We start from the raw sequence: 18,080 nt of genomic DNA, 5'->3' as shown, positions 1-18,080 counted from the left end.
AGGTAGTCAAAGGGGCTACTGAAGGATGAAACAATACGGAAGCAGGGCTTGCATTTTTAGGATGATTTCTCATTTTAGAAAGGGGTACATTTAGAAATGTAAATTGGTATCTACAAAGATCAGGACTGTAAAATGGTGCAGCTGCTATAGAAAACAGTGTAGAGGTTCCTCGGAAATTTTAAGATAGAATTACCATCTGATCCAGCAATTCCACTTCTGGATGTACAACCTAAAGAATTGAAAGAAAGTTTCCAAGAGATACATGTACATCCACGTTCATAGCAGTATTATTCACAGTAGCCAGGAGGTGGACGCAACCTACATGTCCATCCACAGATGAATGGATAAGGAAAATGTGACATATATGTACAATGGAATATTACCTTTAAAAAGGAAGGTAGTCACATCAGATGCTACCATGTGAATGAAACTCGAAGACATTGTGCTGAGTGAAATAAGCAAGTCACAAAAGAATGAATACTGTATGATTACACTTATATGAAATTCCTAAATTTAGTAATTAAATCATAGAGACAGGAAGTAGAATGGTGGTTACCATGGGCTAGAGATAGGGAAATAGTTGTTTATGGTGGCAGAGTTCAGTTTGGGAAGATGAAAAAGTTCTGGTGGTCTCTTTCACAACAATATGAATATATTTAATACTACTGAGCTGTGCACTAAAAAATGTAAATTTTATGTTTTTTACAAACCATGAGAAAGAAGAATAGAGCCAGAGGTACCATGTTCTATGATTTCAAACTATACTACAAAGCTATAGAAAGCAAAACAGTATGGTACTGGCACAAAAAAATACACATAGATGAATGGAACAGATTAGAAAGCCCAGAAATAAACCCACGCTTATATGGTTAACTAATCTATGAGGAAGGAAGCAAGGAAATACACTGGAGAAAAGACAGCCTCTTCAGTAAATGGGAAAACTGGACTACTTTCTCATTCCATTTTAAAATGGATTAAAGACTTAAATGTAAGGTCTGAAACTATAAAATTCCTAGAGGAAAACACAGGTAGTATGCTCTTGGACTTTAATCTTAGCAATGCATTATATTTTAGGATTTCTCTCCTCAGTCAAGATAAATAAAAACAACAATAAACAAATGAGACTTTATCAAACTAAAAACTTTTGCCCAGTGAAGGAGCCTATCAGGAAAACAGACAGCCTACTGAATGGGAGAAGACAGTTGCAAACATTATATCTGACAGGGGGTTAATATTCCAAAATATACAAAGAACTCAAGACAACTCAACATCAAAAAAACAACCAACCCAATTAAAAACTGGGCAGAGGACTTGAATTGAGATTTTTCCAGAGAAGACGTTCAGATGGCCAACAGACATATGAAAAGATGCTCAACATCACTAATCATTAGGAAAATATAAATCAGAACCACAATGAGATATCATCGTGTACCTATCCGAAGGACTGTCATCAAAAAGATAGCAGATAAACATTGGAGAGGATGTAGAAAAAAGGGGACCCTTGTGCATTGTTGGTGGGAATTTAAGTTGGTGTCAACACTGTGGAAAACAGTATGGAAATTCTTCAAAAAATTAAAAATAGAACTACCATACACCTAGCCGTTCCACTTCTGGATATTTTTCTGAAGAAAACAAAAATGCTAATAGAAAAGATACATGCACCCAAATGTTTATTGCAGGATGATTTATAATAACCAAGATACAGAAACAACCTAAATGTCCATCGATAAATGGGTAAAGAAAATGTGGTATGTTTGTGTGTGTGAAATTAAATACTAGCTGTAAAGAAGAAGGGAATCTTGCCATTTGCGGTAGCACAGAATGGACCTAGAGATTATTATGCTAAATGGAGCAAGTCAGAGAAAGACATATACTGCATGATTTCACTTGTTCAGTCACTAAGTCGTGTCCAACTCTTTGCAACCCCATGGACTGCAGCACACCAGGCTCTCCTGTTCTTCACTGTCTCCTGGAGTTTGCCTAAATACATGTCCATTGAGTCAGTGAGGCATCCAGCCATCTCATCCTTTGCCGTCCTCTTCTCCTTTTGCTTTCAATCTGTCCCAGCATCAGGGTCTTTTCCAATGAGTCAGTTCTTCGCATCGGGTGGCCAAAGTATTGAAGCTTCAGCTTCAGCATCAGTCCTTCCAATGAATATTCAGGGTTGATTTTCTTTAGAACTGACTGGTTTGTTCTCCTTGCAGTCCAAGGGACTCTCAAGAGTCTTCTTCAGCACCACAGTTTGAAAGCATCAGTTCTTCAGCACTCAGCCTTCTTTATGGTCCAGCTCTCACATGTGTACATGACCACTTGGAAAAACCATAGGTTTGACTATATGGACCTTTTTCAGCAAAGTGATGTCTCTGCTTTTCAATACATTGTCTAGGTTCGTTGTAGTTTTTCTTCCAAGGAGCAAGCGTCTTTTAATTTCATGTCTACAGTCACCATCTGCAGTGATTTTGGAGCCCAAGAATGTAAAATCTGTCACTGCTTCCACTTTTTCCCCTTCTATGGGCCACTTATATGTGGCATCTAAGAAAACTGAACAAATGAACAACCATAACAAAACAGCAACAGATTCATAGATACAGAGAATAAACTGGTGGTTGCTAGGGTGGAGGATGGAGGGAGGTGCAGGGATGAGGGAAATAAGGGAGATTATAAAATAAGGAAATCACATGGTCAGTAATATTGTATCAGCTCTAACGGTGGCAGATGGTAACTAGACTTATCATGATGATCATTTTGTAATGTATAAAAATACGGAATCACTATCGTGAACACCTGAAGCTAATATAACAATGTAAGCCAGTTATACTTCAGTAAAAATGAATGAATGAATGAATGGCATCATACAGTACACTGTGTCTTGTGACTGGCTTCTTTCACTCAGCCTGATGTTTTCAAGGCCCAGCACACTGTCATTGTCTGTCAGCACTTCCCTCCTCATCCCTTGTGTGAGTACAGGGCATTTTGTTTATCTACTCATCTGTCCATGGAGGTTTGGACTCCTTCCACCTTTCAGCTGTTTGAATAAGGCTGCTGTGAACCTGTTTGTGCGCAAGTATTTGAACACCTGTTTTCAGGTCTTTAGGGTATACACCTAGGAGTGGAATCACAGGGTCCTACTTCAATTTTATCAGGATGTCTCTGGCACTGTGTTGAGAAGCATTTGAAGGGAGGAGGGAGGTGTGGAATCAGGGAGCCAGGTGAGAAGCCCCCTGCACTGAGCAGGCAGAACGTGATGGTGACCCAGATGGAGAATCAATGACAAGAGGTCACAACATGCTTAATCTTGAACACAGAGCCAATAGGACTTGATCTTGGACCAGATACAGGGTGTATGAAAGAGAGCTGAGTCCCAAATGACAGGAAAACATTTTTTGCTCGAACAAATTAGTTAAGTCAAGATTCTTGGCCAAGGGAATATCAGAAATTCTGGACGTGTTAAGTGTGAAATACCACCTAGAAGTCCATGTGGAGGACGGAAGAGTGGGTCACATGGAGTTGATTGCTTATGTCCTAGCAAAAGTCATGGTAATAAATTGTATGTAGGTTGATAAGGAGACCAACACAGAAGATCTCTTCCCCGAAGAGGTAGCAAGTCTTCGGAAGGAAAGGCCCAGCCGCAGGGCCCGCGGCTCGCCCTTCGTTCGGAGCAGCACCATTGTCCGTTCTCAGACTTTCTCGCCTGGAGCACGAAGCCAGTACGTTTGCAGAGTAAGTTGGGATTCCTTGCCACCTGTCTAGATGTTTTCTTTATGTCTCCTTTATTATTTTTTTTACTAATTTATGCTAAAAGGCATATATGTTCTCACAAATGATACCACTAAAGGAACACCATGCATGGGTGGGTAGGAAATCGATGTTGGTCTCATCTCCCCACCTTGCCCCAAGCAAATCTAACTCTGTGTGGAAAATAAGGCCATGAAGGCAAGGACTTTGCTTTCACTCAGATATACATCGATCCTAAAACAAGCACCCGCAGCCAAATGAGATACAGGCTGTCTTGGCTCCCATGAAGTCGGCATTATTTATTTTTCTTTTTACAAGCGGGCCTTTTCCCTTGGTGAGCAGAGTGGGCGTTAGTGGTGTGCACTTGTCCTCCTGCCAGGAATGGGGCTCTTTCCTGGAACGCATTCTTTCCAGCTCTTGCCAAAGCTAGAAACAGCAGACAAGAACGATTGATAAAAAAGTGAAAAATGCTGAGGACAGCACAGGCTTTCATGAGCATCCCACCGTATCAAGTGGCAGTTGGCACTGATAAGATGGAAATTGTGTTGCTCGATCAGCCTGGAAACCTCAGCTGGTTTGGCTGATGGATGCAAGGAAGGAATGGGGGTGGGGGTTGGTCCGCTTAGTCGGTCTGCCTTTGTTTTGCTTGAAACTTTTGTGTAGGTTTTCTTTTAAGTGATACCCAGAGTCCAGGTAAAAACTCTAAAAGCCTTAAGGGTATGTGAGTACCTACAGGAGAAACAGAGTAATCCAATTCAGAGTACACAGAGGATGCATGTGAATTCTTAAGGAAGTGTTTCTGAACCTTAGTCTTTTTGATGCAGCTTTATCGTAGTGACAGTGACAGTTCCACATTGCCTCGGAAGTCCCCCTTTGTGCGAAATACTCTGGAAAGACGAACCCTTCGCTATAAGCAGGTATGTGCCCACATAGACTAATGTGTAGTCTATATGTACCCTGGGAGCTATTTCTACAAGCCTGACAAGGTAATATTTTTAGCTATATTATTAAAAAGGTAATATATTTATTTCCTTCTTTACTTAGATGTAATTTCTTAAAACTGTATATAAAGACAGCATGTTACCAATATTTATGTTTCCCAAGATAATGTCATAATCAAAGATAATACATGATCTTTACATTTTAAAATATAGTAAATTAATAAACAATCAGCCATTCTATATCAGATTTTTTTTTCTTTTTTGACAAGCAAGTATATACAGTTTAGAAAATTTGAGGCTTTCAACATGGAGCATTCTTCTACATAAGACTGTTACTTTCATGTCCTTTATATAACCAAGTTTTTTTTCCCACATCATACCAGTGTACAAAGTTTTGCTACTTTTAGTTTGTAAGTTAGTGGTTCCCTTACTTTCCTGGGGAAGGATTCTTTTAAAGAAAAATAAATTCCCAGATCTCCTTGTGGTGGTTTTGTTTACAGTAGCCACTGGCTGAGAATGATAAGAAAATACATAATTCAGCTAGAAACATATTTGTCAACAGCAATGCTGTTGGCATTTTGGCCTAGATCATTCTTTGTTGTGGGGGCGTCCTGTGCACTGTGGGAAGCTAAGCTCCATCTCTGGCCTTGACCCACTCATTGCCAATAGCGTGTGCTACCACCCACCCCCCCCAGTTGTGACAACCAAGAATGTCCCCAGATGTTGCCAAGTGTCCCCTGAGTGGCTAAGTCACTCCTGGTTAAGAACTCTGTTATGAATTCAGCAGTGTTTTTACATGAATTTGTATTTATCAAGTCACTTACATTTGCATTTAACTTCTGCATATGTACAAAATAGTGTTACAAGTATGTAGAACACATACAGTTATTCAGTCCTCTGAAGAACGTTGATATGCTCATAGATTTGTGATTTTGTTGCACTAACTGCCTTCCCCAGGGTTGTTTGCCATGCAGTGGGAAGTACTGCTCTCAACTGCATGTACAAAATTCTTTTCTCATTTTAGAACTTAAAAACAGCAAACTTGCTTATTACTTTAGGCTTATACAGGGAGGAATGTTTTTTTTTGTTTGTTTGACCACACGACGTGGCTTGCAGTCTTAGGTTCTCCAGCAGGAATTGAACCCAAGGGAGGTGGGTGCCCTAACCACTGGACCATCTGGGAATTCCCTGGGAAGGAACTTTTTTTGACATTGTGTGTTTAAACAGAAAGCCCTCACAGGGTTTATATCATGCTTTTTTCCTCCCTTACACAGTAGATCATTAAGATTTTGCCATGTTGGTATAGGTTTCATCTTTTTCAATAGCTGCGTTCTCTGCTGGCCTCATAATGTATTTGATCACTTTTCTCTTGTTAAGTGAAAGTGTTAGTCGCTTAGTGACCATCACCTCTTTGCAACCTCATGGACTATAGCCCTCCAGGCTCCTCTCCATGGAATTTCCCAGACAAGAATACTGGAGTGGGTAGCCATTCCCTTCTCCAGGGGATATTCCCAACCAAGGGATCAAACCAGAGTCTCCCCTTTTGCAGGCAGATACTTTACTGTCTGAGCCACCAGGAAAGCCCTTTCTCTTGTTAGCTATTTAGAATTTTTTTCCTCATAAACCTTGTTGCACAACATCACCTGTGCTTTTCAAATGCAAGTCAAAATCAAATATCAGAACGAAAGAAAGCTCATGTCAAGTTAACTTTCGCTTATATTGTCAAATAGCACTTGAGAAAGATGATCCCCGCCTGCCCCATGTGAGAGGGTATATTTCTGTGCACTTGGGCCAAAACCTAAGGTGATCCTTCCAGCGGACAGTTGGCTGTCACTGGCTTGTTCTTGGACATGGGTTTGAACCCTTGTTGCCCACATGGATGTTGTGTTGAGAAATCTCCCTCCAGCGGCCCCTTCTCTGGAGTAGGGGACGGGAGATGGGGATCGGCCAGGGGAAGAAGCTGCTGGCAGGGCGCGGGGGCGGGGGAGGGGTGGGGTGCTCACCGCCCTGGACTGCAGCCCTGCAGGTCTTCCCTGGCGGCGCTGGCAGCGCGCACATCCCTAGACCTGGAGCTGGACCTCCAGGCGTCGCGGACGCGGCAGCGGCAGCTGAACGAGGAGCTGTGCGCCCTGCGCGAGCTGCGCCAGCGCCTGGAGGACGCCCAGCTCCGCGGCCACACCGACCTGCCCGCCTGGCTGCTGCGTGACGAGCGCTTCCGGAGCCTGCTGCGGGAGGCCGAGCGGCAGGTGAGCGGGCGCCCGGGGCGGGGCGAAGGGGGCGGGCCGGCCAGCGGGCGGGCCTTTCTCCCCCTCCCGGTGCCCCTCCCGCGCCGGAGCTGGTGGGGGCTTCCGGCGTTCTTCCTTAACAAGAGAAGCGAAACCTTCTGGTTGACCCCGCGTTGCTGGTTGCTGTTCCAGACGAGACAGACCAAACTTGACTTCCATCAAGAACAGGCAGCCGAGAAGATGCTGAAGAAGGCCTCTAAGGGGGTGTGCCAGCTGCGTGGGCAGAACCTCAAAGAGCCCATCCAAGTGCAGACGTTCAGGTGAGGAGAAGCCTGGGCCTCACTTTCCCGCAGGCTTTTTACTGTCAGCCCTTTGTCGTTGTAAAAAGTCAAGTTAAGTATTGAAAAAGACCCACAGGAGGTTGAGAACAAAGCGGGAATCTTCACTGCTGTTAGCATTGTGCGGTTCTCTTCTGATCTTTTTTCCCCCAGCACTGTTTTTTTCAGCTACTTGTAATCATACTGTATGTTGGAGTTTGCATTTTGCTCTTTTTTAAAGTGAAATACCCCTGTTGCTACATCATCTGTTACCTTTTTGGTAGTAATCTCTCATCTAATAGATATAATTTACTTCTAACCAGTTTATCCCCTGCTGCTTTCCAGATGTTTGCTGTTGTAAACAACACAATGATTCACATATAGATACATACGCATATCACCTTTGCCTTTTTAGTTTTTGATTGAATCATAATAGACATACAGGGAAGCCTGCATATCCTACATATGAAATGTATCAGTGAGTTGTGTAAATACTTCACAGCAACAATCAAATGTTATCAGCATTTCCAGATTTCCCACACCAGAATAACCACTATCTTGAATTTGAATAGCATAGACTAGCTTTTCCTGTTTTTACTTTTTTATGTGAGGAAAATTACCCGGTTATATCCATTTTCTTTTGTTTTTGGCTTTTTACAAAACTGAGGTGAAATTCACATAACATAAAATTAACTGCTTTAAAGTGAACAGTTCCATGGCATTTAGTACAGTCACAGTCTGTCCAGTTTGAAAGCATTTCCATCACCCTAGAAGGAAACCCCTGACCCATTAAGCAGTCATTCCCCATCCCAGCCTCCCATGAGCTCTTGGCCACCACCATTCTCCTTTATACCTCTGGGTTTGCCTGTTCTGGACCTTTCATGTAAGAGTAGTCAATTATAATTTAGAACTTATATAGTTTTTCATTTATTCACAAAGAAAAAATTTACTGAGCATCTCCATATACCAGGCACCATTCTAGGCACTGAAGAAAAACCCTTGCTTTCATGGGGCTTTGTAACCTCTATTAAAATTGGGGGGGGGGGGCGCAAAAAGATTTAGAGAATCTGTATACAAACAGATGTGCTCCTGGGAATTGAAATTCAATATATTCTCTTAGTAAGAAAAGCTCTCATTGATAGCAGATGCTCTTGCCAGATTTTATTGGATTTCCGTCAACCTCTAACCTGTTATTCTTTCCAATCCCAGGGAGAAGATAGCATTTTTTACAAGACCAAGGATTAATGTACCTCCTCTGCCTGCCGATGATGTTTGATGTAATGCTTTGTACACATGAAGTATTTATCTGCCTGTTTTATTTTAATGAAGTTCTTAGGCTAGCTAAATTTGTCTTTAAAATATTTGTGCAAAGCTATTAATATACACATTTTGTAAAAAAAATAAAAACAAAACACATATATCTATACATATATATTTTATAATAGTGACGGCAACAGGGCTTGGTTTTTCCTTGTTGTGAAATTGACATCTCTGAAGACAGGTTATTTTATAAGAGATCAATTATCATGTTAAGAGTGTACAGTTTTTAACGCTGTTTTATTTGACTTAAAGGCTGGAAGACAGAAACGAAGTGAGTTCAGGCAAATTCACTGTATTGTAATTTATTTATAGTACTTTTTTTTCCTTGAAGGAAAATACTGACTTAAGATGTATTTTAAGACTGAAATTTTGTTCTTCAGTATTTGTCATGCGGTAGAATGGAACTTTGGGGCCGGTTTTGTGTCTGACACCCGAAATGCAAACACTATGTGCTGAATTCTCCTCCTCCGTGCATTTATCATGTATATCGTACACTTTGGCACCCTTTGTGTTCCCTTAAGATGCCACCGCAGGGGCTCAGGTGCCACCGCAGGGGCTCAATGGTAAGTCAGTGCCTGGTGCCCTGCGGGCACCTAGTGTCCCTGTGGCCCCAGGTCTGAAGGCTGTCCTTGAGCTCCTGGCGGCAGCCACACAGCCTGCCCTCCCCCGGCCTCTGCCTTTCTAGTCCGCCCTATCCAATCGAGACCAAGACCCAACTAAGAGGGCAGTGGTGGAGCTTCTGCTCTGCTTGCAGGAAAGTGAAAAGAGAAGGAAGGTGCGTTTTCAGTGAGTCAGTGGATTCGCTGATGGATGGAGCCGTCACAGCACGGACGCAAGAACCTTCCAAGGCGCTTTTTTTAGGAAGCAGGCTTCTGTGGGAGCCATATCTAGCCAGCAAGTGGCTCACAGGAGAGCATTTGCTTTCAATCAGATGGCCCCCACCCCATACTGGAATTGTCATGATATTTCTTAAGAAATCTTAGAACTAGCTCACGAGGAAAAAAATTTTTTACGTAATAACTATACCGTCCTCATAAAATGCCAAATGGTATAGTTTGCCTACTACGTATTTATTATCTACGGAATGCACTCTTCTTCATGAGGCCTCGGAGAAGTAAACGAGGTGAATCACACAAAATGTAAGAGAAAATGCCCCCGCCCCCACACCGCCGTCTTTCTGCCCTTCCCTTGAAAGTGTCCCCCCTTCCCCCTTAATCAGCAGCATCTCTCTTCTCATTAGTCTGTAACCACTCCCTTGTATAATCTGCCTTCATTTTCACATTTATTAAAAATGAATTTTGTAAAAGCATTTCATTGACCTATCACGGACAGTGAAATTGTCAGTGGTGGTAAAGCTGAAAACTTTGTGCTTTTTCACACTTGCCACTTATTGCTATGAATCTCTGCCTCTAGTCTCGATTTTTTTTTCTTTTTTTCCTTTGCTCATTTCCCTGTATACATACCCACAACAGAGGTAGAGATACATAAAACATCAGTGCCTGCCAAAAATGCCAGGAGACAGCATTAGTGAATGGGTCAGCATGGTGGCAGGCCCTCTTTTTCCCCAGCTGTTGAGACTGATGAATTGGCTGGCGCTGGGCTCTGGGGTGTGTGGAAAGCAAATCATGTACATTTCCAGTGCATGGCTCCCCGAAAGTGGGGCAGTCCCTGCCGCCTTGCCTAGGCACTCTGTAGCCACGTTGCCATGTGAAGCACTAAGTGGGTTGAAGGGTTGAAGCAGCTTTTACTTTCAAGTCCTACAAAGTGGCAAGGTAGGGAAACCCACCGTGCCTGTACAGAAAGCCTACAAGGATTTGTAGATAAATGTCACTGCCCAGTCAATACTGATGATTTTTGTTTGGCGTGCTTCCCCACCCCAAAGTTTAATGAAAAAGAAATCCCTGCTTTGCCTCTCTAGAAACAGATACAATCTGTGCTTTGACATCAGTTCCAGGAGCACTGCTTGCACCTTTCTGTGTGTCCCTCTCTCCCTCCTGAGTCTGTCTTGCTTTTGCACCTGAATGGGACCATAGTAAGAAAGCAAAGAAAAGCCAGGCAGATGAAGGAGGGGAGGTGATGGGTTTCCTGCTGCACTCAGCCTGTGGCCAGAAGGGGCAGGTGGACAGCCATAGAGGCCAGCTGAGGAGGCAGGAGGATGCAATGTCCCCTAACTGGCTTCTCTTTGCAGCTTCTGATTGGTTAAAACTGCCAGCCCCTGGAAAATATCCCACATGTCTAAAAAGTGAAGTCCTATCGTCTTAAGGGGTATTTTCTTATGTTTAAGTTTGTCCATAACTGTGCCTTGTGGTGAGAAACCTCTGCCTTGTTTTATCAGCCGTTTAGTCCAGAAACAATCCAAAGTCTGCCACCAGGGTCCTTTAGGAACAGAACAGCAAATAAAAGGGAATTTGGTCTTCCATTCATCTGGTAACTTAACTGTCACCACCAAAATATGTAACCTTCTGTTGTGGGAATAAGTTATAATCAGTATTCATCTCTATTTTTGTCTCTGTTCTAATTGTCATTTGTATCTTTTGAAAGTATTTCTTTCTATAAAATTAAACTAACCTGCCTTAAAAACAGAATGGAAATTGTGTGATTTTTTAAAATGTAATTATAGACTTAAATGTATAAAAATGTGTATAAGAGATGAGATGGTTGGATGGCATCACTGATTCAATGAACATGAACTAAGGCGAACTCCCGAAGATTGTGAGGGACAGGGAGGCCTGGCGTGCTGCAATCCATGGGGTCTCAAAGAATCAGACGTGACTTGTGACTGAAAACAGCAGCTTTTTCCACATAAAAATAGAGGTGTGAAAATAGAATAGTACAATGAACACACGTAAAGCCCTCTCCCCTGCCCCTTCAACATAAATCATTCTTGGCCCATCTTGTTTGGTCTACACCGAACTTTCCCCTGTCCTCGGTTCCATCTTTTGAAGCAAATCTCATCCATCTTCTTGGTTCAGCTAGAAACATTTCAGTATGTATGGCTAAGAGAGAAAGACATTCACAGCAGCCTTATCACAACATAACGTTTAATAATGTTTAATAACTCCTCAATGGCATTCATCATCTATGATTCACCTTTTCACTTGTCTCAGAGTCATTCATTTTTTTAATTGAGCAGAATCCAAATATCTGTTTTGGGGATTTTTTTTTAAAGCCCATGTGCTTTTTTTGGTGTGTGTAGGGGGGTGGACTTTCTTTAGATAGAATTCACATACTGTACAATTCACCTGTTTAAAGCATGTAATATGTAATTCATCAGTTTTTAGTATATTAAGAGTTAAGTTTAGTCATAGCACAAATGTTACAATCAATTGTGGAAATTTTTCCTCACCCTAGAAAGAAACCTTGTGCCCATTAACTGTCACCCCCATTTCTCCTCCCCCACCCCCTGGCAACCACTGATCTTTCTCTGTGGATTTGCCTATTTTGGATGTTTCCTAATAATGGAATCTCTTGGTATGTGGCTTTTGTGTTGGCTTTGTTCTCTCAGCATCATGTTTTCCGGACTCATCTATGTTGTAGCCTGTGTCAGGACTTCACTCCTTTTTATTGCTGAGTAATATTGCTTTGCATAGATAGACCGGATTGTGTTTATCTGTTCAGCAGTGGATGGAGATTTGGGTTTCCACTTTTTACCTAATAGGGATAATGCTGCTATGAACGTTTGTGTACAAGTGTTTTTTTTTATTTATTTTTTCATTGGAGGATAATTGCTTTACAATAAAAAGCAGAGACATTACTTTGTCAACAAAGGTCCGTCTAGGCAAGGCTATAGTTTTTCCAGTGGTCACGTGTGGATGTGAGAGTTGGACTATAAAGAAAGCTGAGTACTGAAGAATTGATGGTTTTGAACTGTGGTGTTGGAGAAGACTTGAGAGTCCCTTGGACTGCAAGGAGATCCAACCAGTCCATCCTAAAGGAGATCAGTCCTAGGTGTTCATTGGAAGGACTGATTTTGAAGCTGAAACTGTAGTACTTTGGCCACCTGATGCGAAAAGCTAACTCATTTGAAAATACCCTGATGCTGGGAAAGATTGAGGGCAGGAGGAGAAGGGGACAACAGAGGATGAGATATTTGGATGGCATCACCGACTTGATGTACATGGGTTTGGGTGAACTCCGGAAGTTGGTGATGGACAGGGGGACCTGGCGTGCTGAGGTTCATGGGGTCACAAAGAGCTGGACACAACTGAGCGAATGAACTGAACTGAACAGATTGTGTTAGTTTCTGCCATACATCAACATGAAACAGTCGTAGGCATAACGTTTGTCCCCTCCCTGCTGAACCTCCTTCCCACCTCCCACCCCATGTTACAATTTTTTGTGTGGACATAGCCCTTTATTTCTCTTGGGTCTATACCTAAAAGTGGAATAGCCAGATCATATGATAACTCTTAGTTTAATCATTTGAAGAACTGCCAAACTTTTCCAAACCAGCTGCCCATTTTATATTTCTACCAGGGATAGGAATATACAAGGGCTTCAATTTCTCCACTTTCTGGCCAGCACTTGTCATTTTGATCCTAGCCATCTTAATAGGTATACAATGATATCTCACTGGAGCTGTGTTTGTTTTTAATTCACAGAACCTATCCCCCCCACACACATACACACATCTTTATAATTTGTTGAAGAAATAAAGTTTTGTGTTCTCTAATCTCCCACAGTCTGGACTTGGCTCATTGTATCTCATTGTAGGTATAGTTTTAACATGTTCTTCTAAATTTTATTTCCTAAAATTAAATGCAGAGAAGAGCTGTTGTTGAATCTAAAAGCTTGATCAGAGTCCAGTTTCTTTTTTTTCCCTTTCTTTTTGGGGGGCTGGTATGGGGGGCAAGACATACATTCATCTATCAGGTGAATTATAATTTTTCTTTTTATTGGGTTTGCAACTATTGATAATCAGTACCTCAGTTCAGTTCAGTTCAGTCGCTCAGTCATGTCCGACTCTTTGTGACCCCATGGAATGCAGCACACCAGGCCTCCCTGTTCATCACCAACTCCGGGAGTTTACTCAAACTCCTATCCATTGAGTCAGTTATGCCATCCAACCATCTCATCCTCTGTCATCCCCTTCTCTTCCCGCCTTCAATCTTTCCCAGCATCAGGGTCTTTTCAAATGAGTCAGCTCTTCACATCAGGTGGCCAAAGTATTGGAGCTTCATCTTCAACATCAGTCCTTCCAATGAATATTCAGGACTGATTTCCTTTAGGATGGACTGGTTGGATCTCCTTGCAGTCCAAGGAAGTCAATAGGAGATCCATTAATTCACTAAAGGTTGCAAAATAATGATATTCTCTCAATTTTTAAGACATTACTATTTACTTTGAAATACTTAGGCTACAGTCCATGGGGTCACAAGAGTTGGACACGACTTAGAGACTAAACTACCACCACAACATTTTTATAAAGAGAAATTTACCTATTTGGTTAATCTGCAGTACAGTTTGTCTGGAAAAAGAAAGATAAATGCTTGATGTTTTTATTTACCAGTTTTGAAAATGATTCCCGCCACTGTTACAGTGGTGATCAAATTTTTTTTGTTCTTTTTGGAATTTTTTTTTTTAGTATGATTTTTGTTGTTGTTCAGTTGCTCAGTCGTGTCTGACTTTGTGACCCCATGGACTGCAGCACGCCAGGCTTCCCTGTCCTTCACTATCTCCTGGATATTATTAACAATAATTATTCAGTTCAGTTCAGTCGCTCAGTCATGTCCGACTCTTTGTGACTCCATGAATCACAGCACGCTAGGCCTCCCTGTCCATCACCAACACCCAGAGTCTACCCAAATCCTTGTCCATCGAGTCGGTGATGCCATCCAGCCATCTCATTCTCTGTAGTCTCCTTCTCCTCATGCCCCCAATCCTTCCCAGCATTAGGGTCTTTTCCAATGAGTCAACTCTTCACATGAGGTGGCCAAAGTATTGGAGTTTCAGCTTCAACATCAGTCCTTCCAATGAACACCCAGGACTGATCTCCTTTAGGATGGACTGGTTGATCTTCTTGCAGTCCAAGGGACTCTCAAGAGTCTTCTCCAACACCACAGTTCAAAAGCATCAATTCTTCGGGTGCTCAAATTTCTTCACCGTCCAACTCTCACATCCATACATGACTACTGGAAAAACCATAGCCTTGACTAGATGGACCTTTGTTGGCAAAGTAATGTCTGTGCTTTTTTTTTTTTTTTTATGTCTGTGCTTTTAAATATGCTATCTATCTTGGTCATAACTTTCCTTCCAAGGAGTAAGCGTGTTTTAATTTCATGGCTGCAATCACCATCTGCAGTGATTTTGGAGCCCCCCAAAATAAAGTCTGACACTGTTTCCCCTGTTTCCCCATCTATTTCCCATGAAGTGATGGGACCAGATGCCATGATCTTAGTTTTCTGAATGTTGAGCTTTAAGCCAACTTTTTCACTCTGCTCCTTCACTTTTATCAAGAGGCTTTTTAGTTCCTCTTCACTTTCTGCCATAAGCGTGGTGTCATCTGCATATCTGAGGTTAAATATAGGACACAGAAATGGTATGGACCTACCAGAAGCAGAAGATATTAAGAAGAGGTGGTAAGATACACAGAAGAACTGTACAAAAAAGATCTTCATGACCCAGATAATCACGATGGTGTGATCACTCACCTAGAGCAAGACACCCTGGAATGTGAAGTCAAGTGGGCCTTAGAAAGCATCACTATGAACAAAGCTAGTGGAGATGTTGGAATTCCAGTTGAGCTATTGCAAATCCTGAAAGATGATGCTGTGAAAGTCTGCACTCAATATGCCAGCAAATTTGGAAAACTCAGCAGTGGCCACAGGACTGGAAAAAGTCAGTTTTCATTCCAATCCCTAAGAAAGGAAATCCCAAAGAATGCTCGAACTACCGCACAATTGCACTCACATCACACGCTAGTAAAGTCATGCTCAAAATAATCCAAGCCAGGGTTTAGCAATACGTGAACCGTGAACTTCCAGATGTTCAAGCTGGTTTTAGAAAAGGTAGAGGAACCAGAGATCAAATTGCTAACATCCGCTGGATCATCAAAAAAGCAAGAGAGTTCCAGAGAAACATCTGTTTCTGCTTTATTGACTATGCCAAACCTTTGACTGTGTGGATCACAATAAACTGTGGAAAATTCTTAAAGAGATGGGAATGCCAGACCATCTGACCTGTCTCTTGAGAAACCTGTATGCAGGTCAGGAAGCAACAGTTAGAACTGGACATGGAACAACAGACTGGTTCCAAATAGGAAAAGGAGTATCTCAAGGCTGTATATTGTCACCCTGTTTATTTAGCTTATATGCAGAGTACATCATGCAAAATGCTGGGCAGGATGAAGCACAAGCTGGAATCAAGATTGCCGGGAGAAATAATTATTCAGTTCAGTTCAGTCGCTCAGTCGTATCTGACTCTTTGTGACCCCATAAATCGCACCATGCCAGGCCTCCCTGTCCATCACCAACTCCCGGAGATTACTCAAACTCATGTCCATCGAGTCGGTGATGCCATCCAGCCATCTCATCCTCTGTCGTCCCCTTCTCCTCCTGCCCCCAGTCCCTCCCAGCATCAGGGTCTTTTCCAATGAGTCAACTCTTCACATGAGGTGGCCAAAGTATTGCAGTTTCAGCTTCAGCATCAGTCCTTCATAAATTTAAACATGTTTGATGTGCTTTAACCCATTGAAGTTGTTGTCCTTACTGATGCTCAAATTATCCCCTCTGTGGCTATGGCAGCCTCTACTGGTTGACTCCTGGGTCCTTTTTATATGTCCCCATGAGTCTGAGATGGCTTCATTGTTACTGAAATGGAAGAGGACCCTGCAAAGCCTTCTCAGGGACAGACATTGCCCAGGCCCCATGTCTTCTACCCACCTCGTTTGTAGAAAAGTGTCAGCATCTTAGACCTTCCCTGAGTTCCAAAAAGAAAAATTTAACAAGAAACAAAATACAGGAACAAAAGAAAATATTCAAGCAACACTAGTAATAGTTTAGCCATAAAATAAAGCCAAGAAGAGTCTTCGGTTCCTCCTCAAGGGCTATACATAATACCCTGGGCCATATCCTTCAGTTGTTGGGCAGACATGATGTGGAAGGAGTTAACTGCATGCTGATCACCAGCATGTAGGTAGACCCCAGATGCATTGGAACCAGAAAGTTGATGACTGAGATTCCTGAAACATCACTGTTAGCTCACTATCAGCCAATCAGAGAATTGTGCATGAGCTGATTACATACCCTGCCACCCTCTCCCTCACACCGTCTTTAAAAATCCTTTCCTGAAAGCTATTGGGGAGTTTGGGTCTTTTGAGCTGAGCCGCCCATTCTTATTTGGCCTTACAGTAAATGCTGTGCTTTACTTCAATGCAACCCGGTAGCAGTAGATTTGCTTTGCTTTGCAATGGGCAAGCAGACCATTTGGTTTTGGTAACACCACCCTGAGTGACTAGATGTTTCTGACCTGGACATGGTCATTTCTCATAGGAGACTTGGTTTCTTGGTGCCGGGATGTTGAATGGGCTGTTGTCTAACACTCAGAAATAAATTGTCTGAGGAAACACACCTGCTGACAGAGCAAGAGACTTTATTGGGAAGGGGCGCCTGGGCAGAGAGCAACAGGGTAAGGGAACCCAGGAGAACTGCTTCTGCCACGTGACTTATGGTAATGGGATTACCTTCCGGGTTGTCTCTGGCCAATCAGTCTGATGCAGGGTCCTTCCTGGTGAACACATATGCATTGTTCAGCCAAGATGGACGCCAGCAAGGAGGAGTCTGGGAAGTGGTAGGACTTACGGGCTGGCGTCCCCTCTCTCCTTTGGAGTTTTCCTCAAATTCTTCTGGTTGGTGGTAGGTTGTTAGTTCCTTGTTCCTTATCAGGACCCTCTGTTGTGAAGATAACTCATGCAAGTGGTTACTATCATGCCTGGCCAGGGTGGGTGGTGTCAGTCAGTGTTTCCCGAACAGGGTTACAAATGGCTGCGGTCATTGTTTTTATGGTTTTAAGTAGATAGACAATATTGTCTTGTCAAGCGTCTCATTTTTTGCTTTGACAGAACACATGCCCTCCCGTTTTTAAAAAACCATTTAACTAATTAGTTTGGCTGTGTCAGGTCTTAGTTGTGTCATAACGGATTTTTGTTGCAGAGTGCCAGCTCTCTAGTTGTGAAGACAGGGCTTAGCTGTCCTGAGGCATGTGGAATATTAGTTACCGACTAGGGATTGAACCCATGTCCCCTGCATTGCAAGGCGGATTCTTAACCACTGGACCACCAGGGAAGTCCCTCACTCCTGTTATTTTGGATCAAGATTTGCAGGCCCCTGGTTAGATCCAAAGGCAAAGGCTACACATTTTGTGGTGTTCGGAAACATCTTGCCTGGGACCTGTGGCCAGAAGCATGCAGCCTTCTGGAATCTGTGCTTTTCTGTCTTTCCCACCAACAGACACTCACCAGAATGCTTTCCCTGCTCTGTAATTACAGGCAGAATTCCCTGAACAATAATCACAAATTGTTTTATTGCAATGAAATTAGTTTAAAA

At 42.5% G+C, this 18,080-nt stretch overlaps 1 protein-coding gene across 1 annotated transcript in view; it reads left to right on the top strand.

The window, feature by feature from the left end:
* Positions 1-11,123, top strand: part of WWC3 (WWC family member 3) — a 108,705-nt gene extending 97,582 nt beyond the window's left edge. Inside the window, exons 19-23 of the mRNA XM_061137862.1 lie at positions 3,556-3,720; positions 4,560-4,652; positions 6,695-6,922; positions 7,094-7,221; positions 8,428-11,123. Coding sequence (XP_060993845.1) covers positions 3,556-3,720; positions 4,560-4,652; positions 6,695-6,922; positions 7,094-7,221; positions 8,428-8,494 — 681 coding nt within the window. The 3' untranslated portion in view covers positions 8,495-11,123. The remainder of the gene's footprint in view (positions 1-3,555; positions 3,721-4,559; positions 4,653-6,694; positions 6,923-7,093; positions 7,222-8,427) is intronic.
* The last annotated feature ends 6,957 nt before the right edge of the window (positions 11,124-18,080 follow it).

This window comes from Dama dama, chromosome X (assembly GCF_033118175.1).
Source record: "Dama dama isolate Ldn47 chromosome X, ASM3311817v1, whole genome shotgun sequence".
NCBI lineage: Eukaryota > Metazoa > Chordata > Mammalia > Artiodactyla > Cervidae > Dama > Dama dama.
Note: the sequence above shows the minus strand (reverse complement) of the source record. Positions and strands in the feature narration are given on the sequence as shown.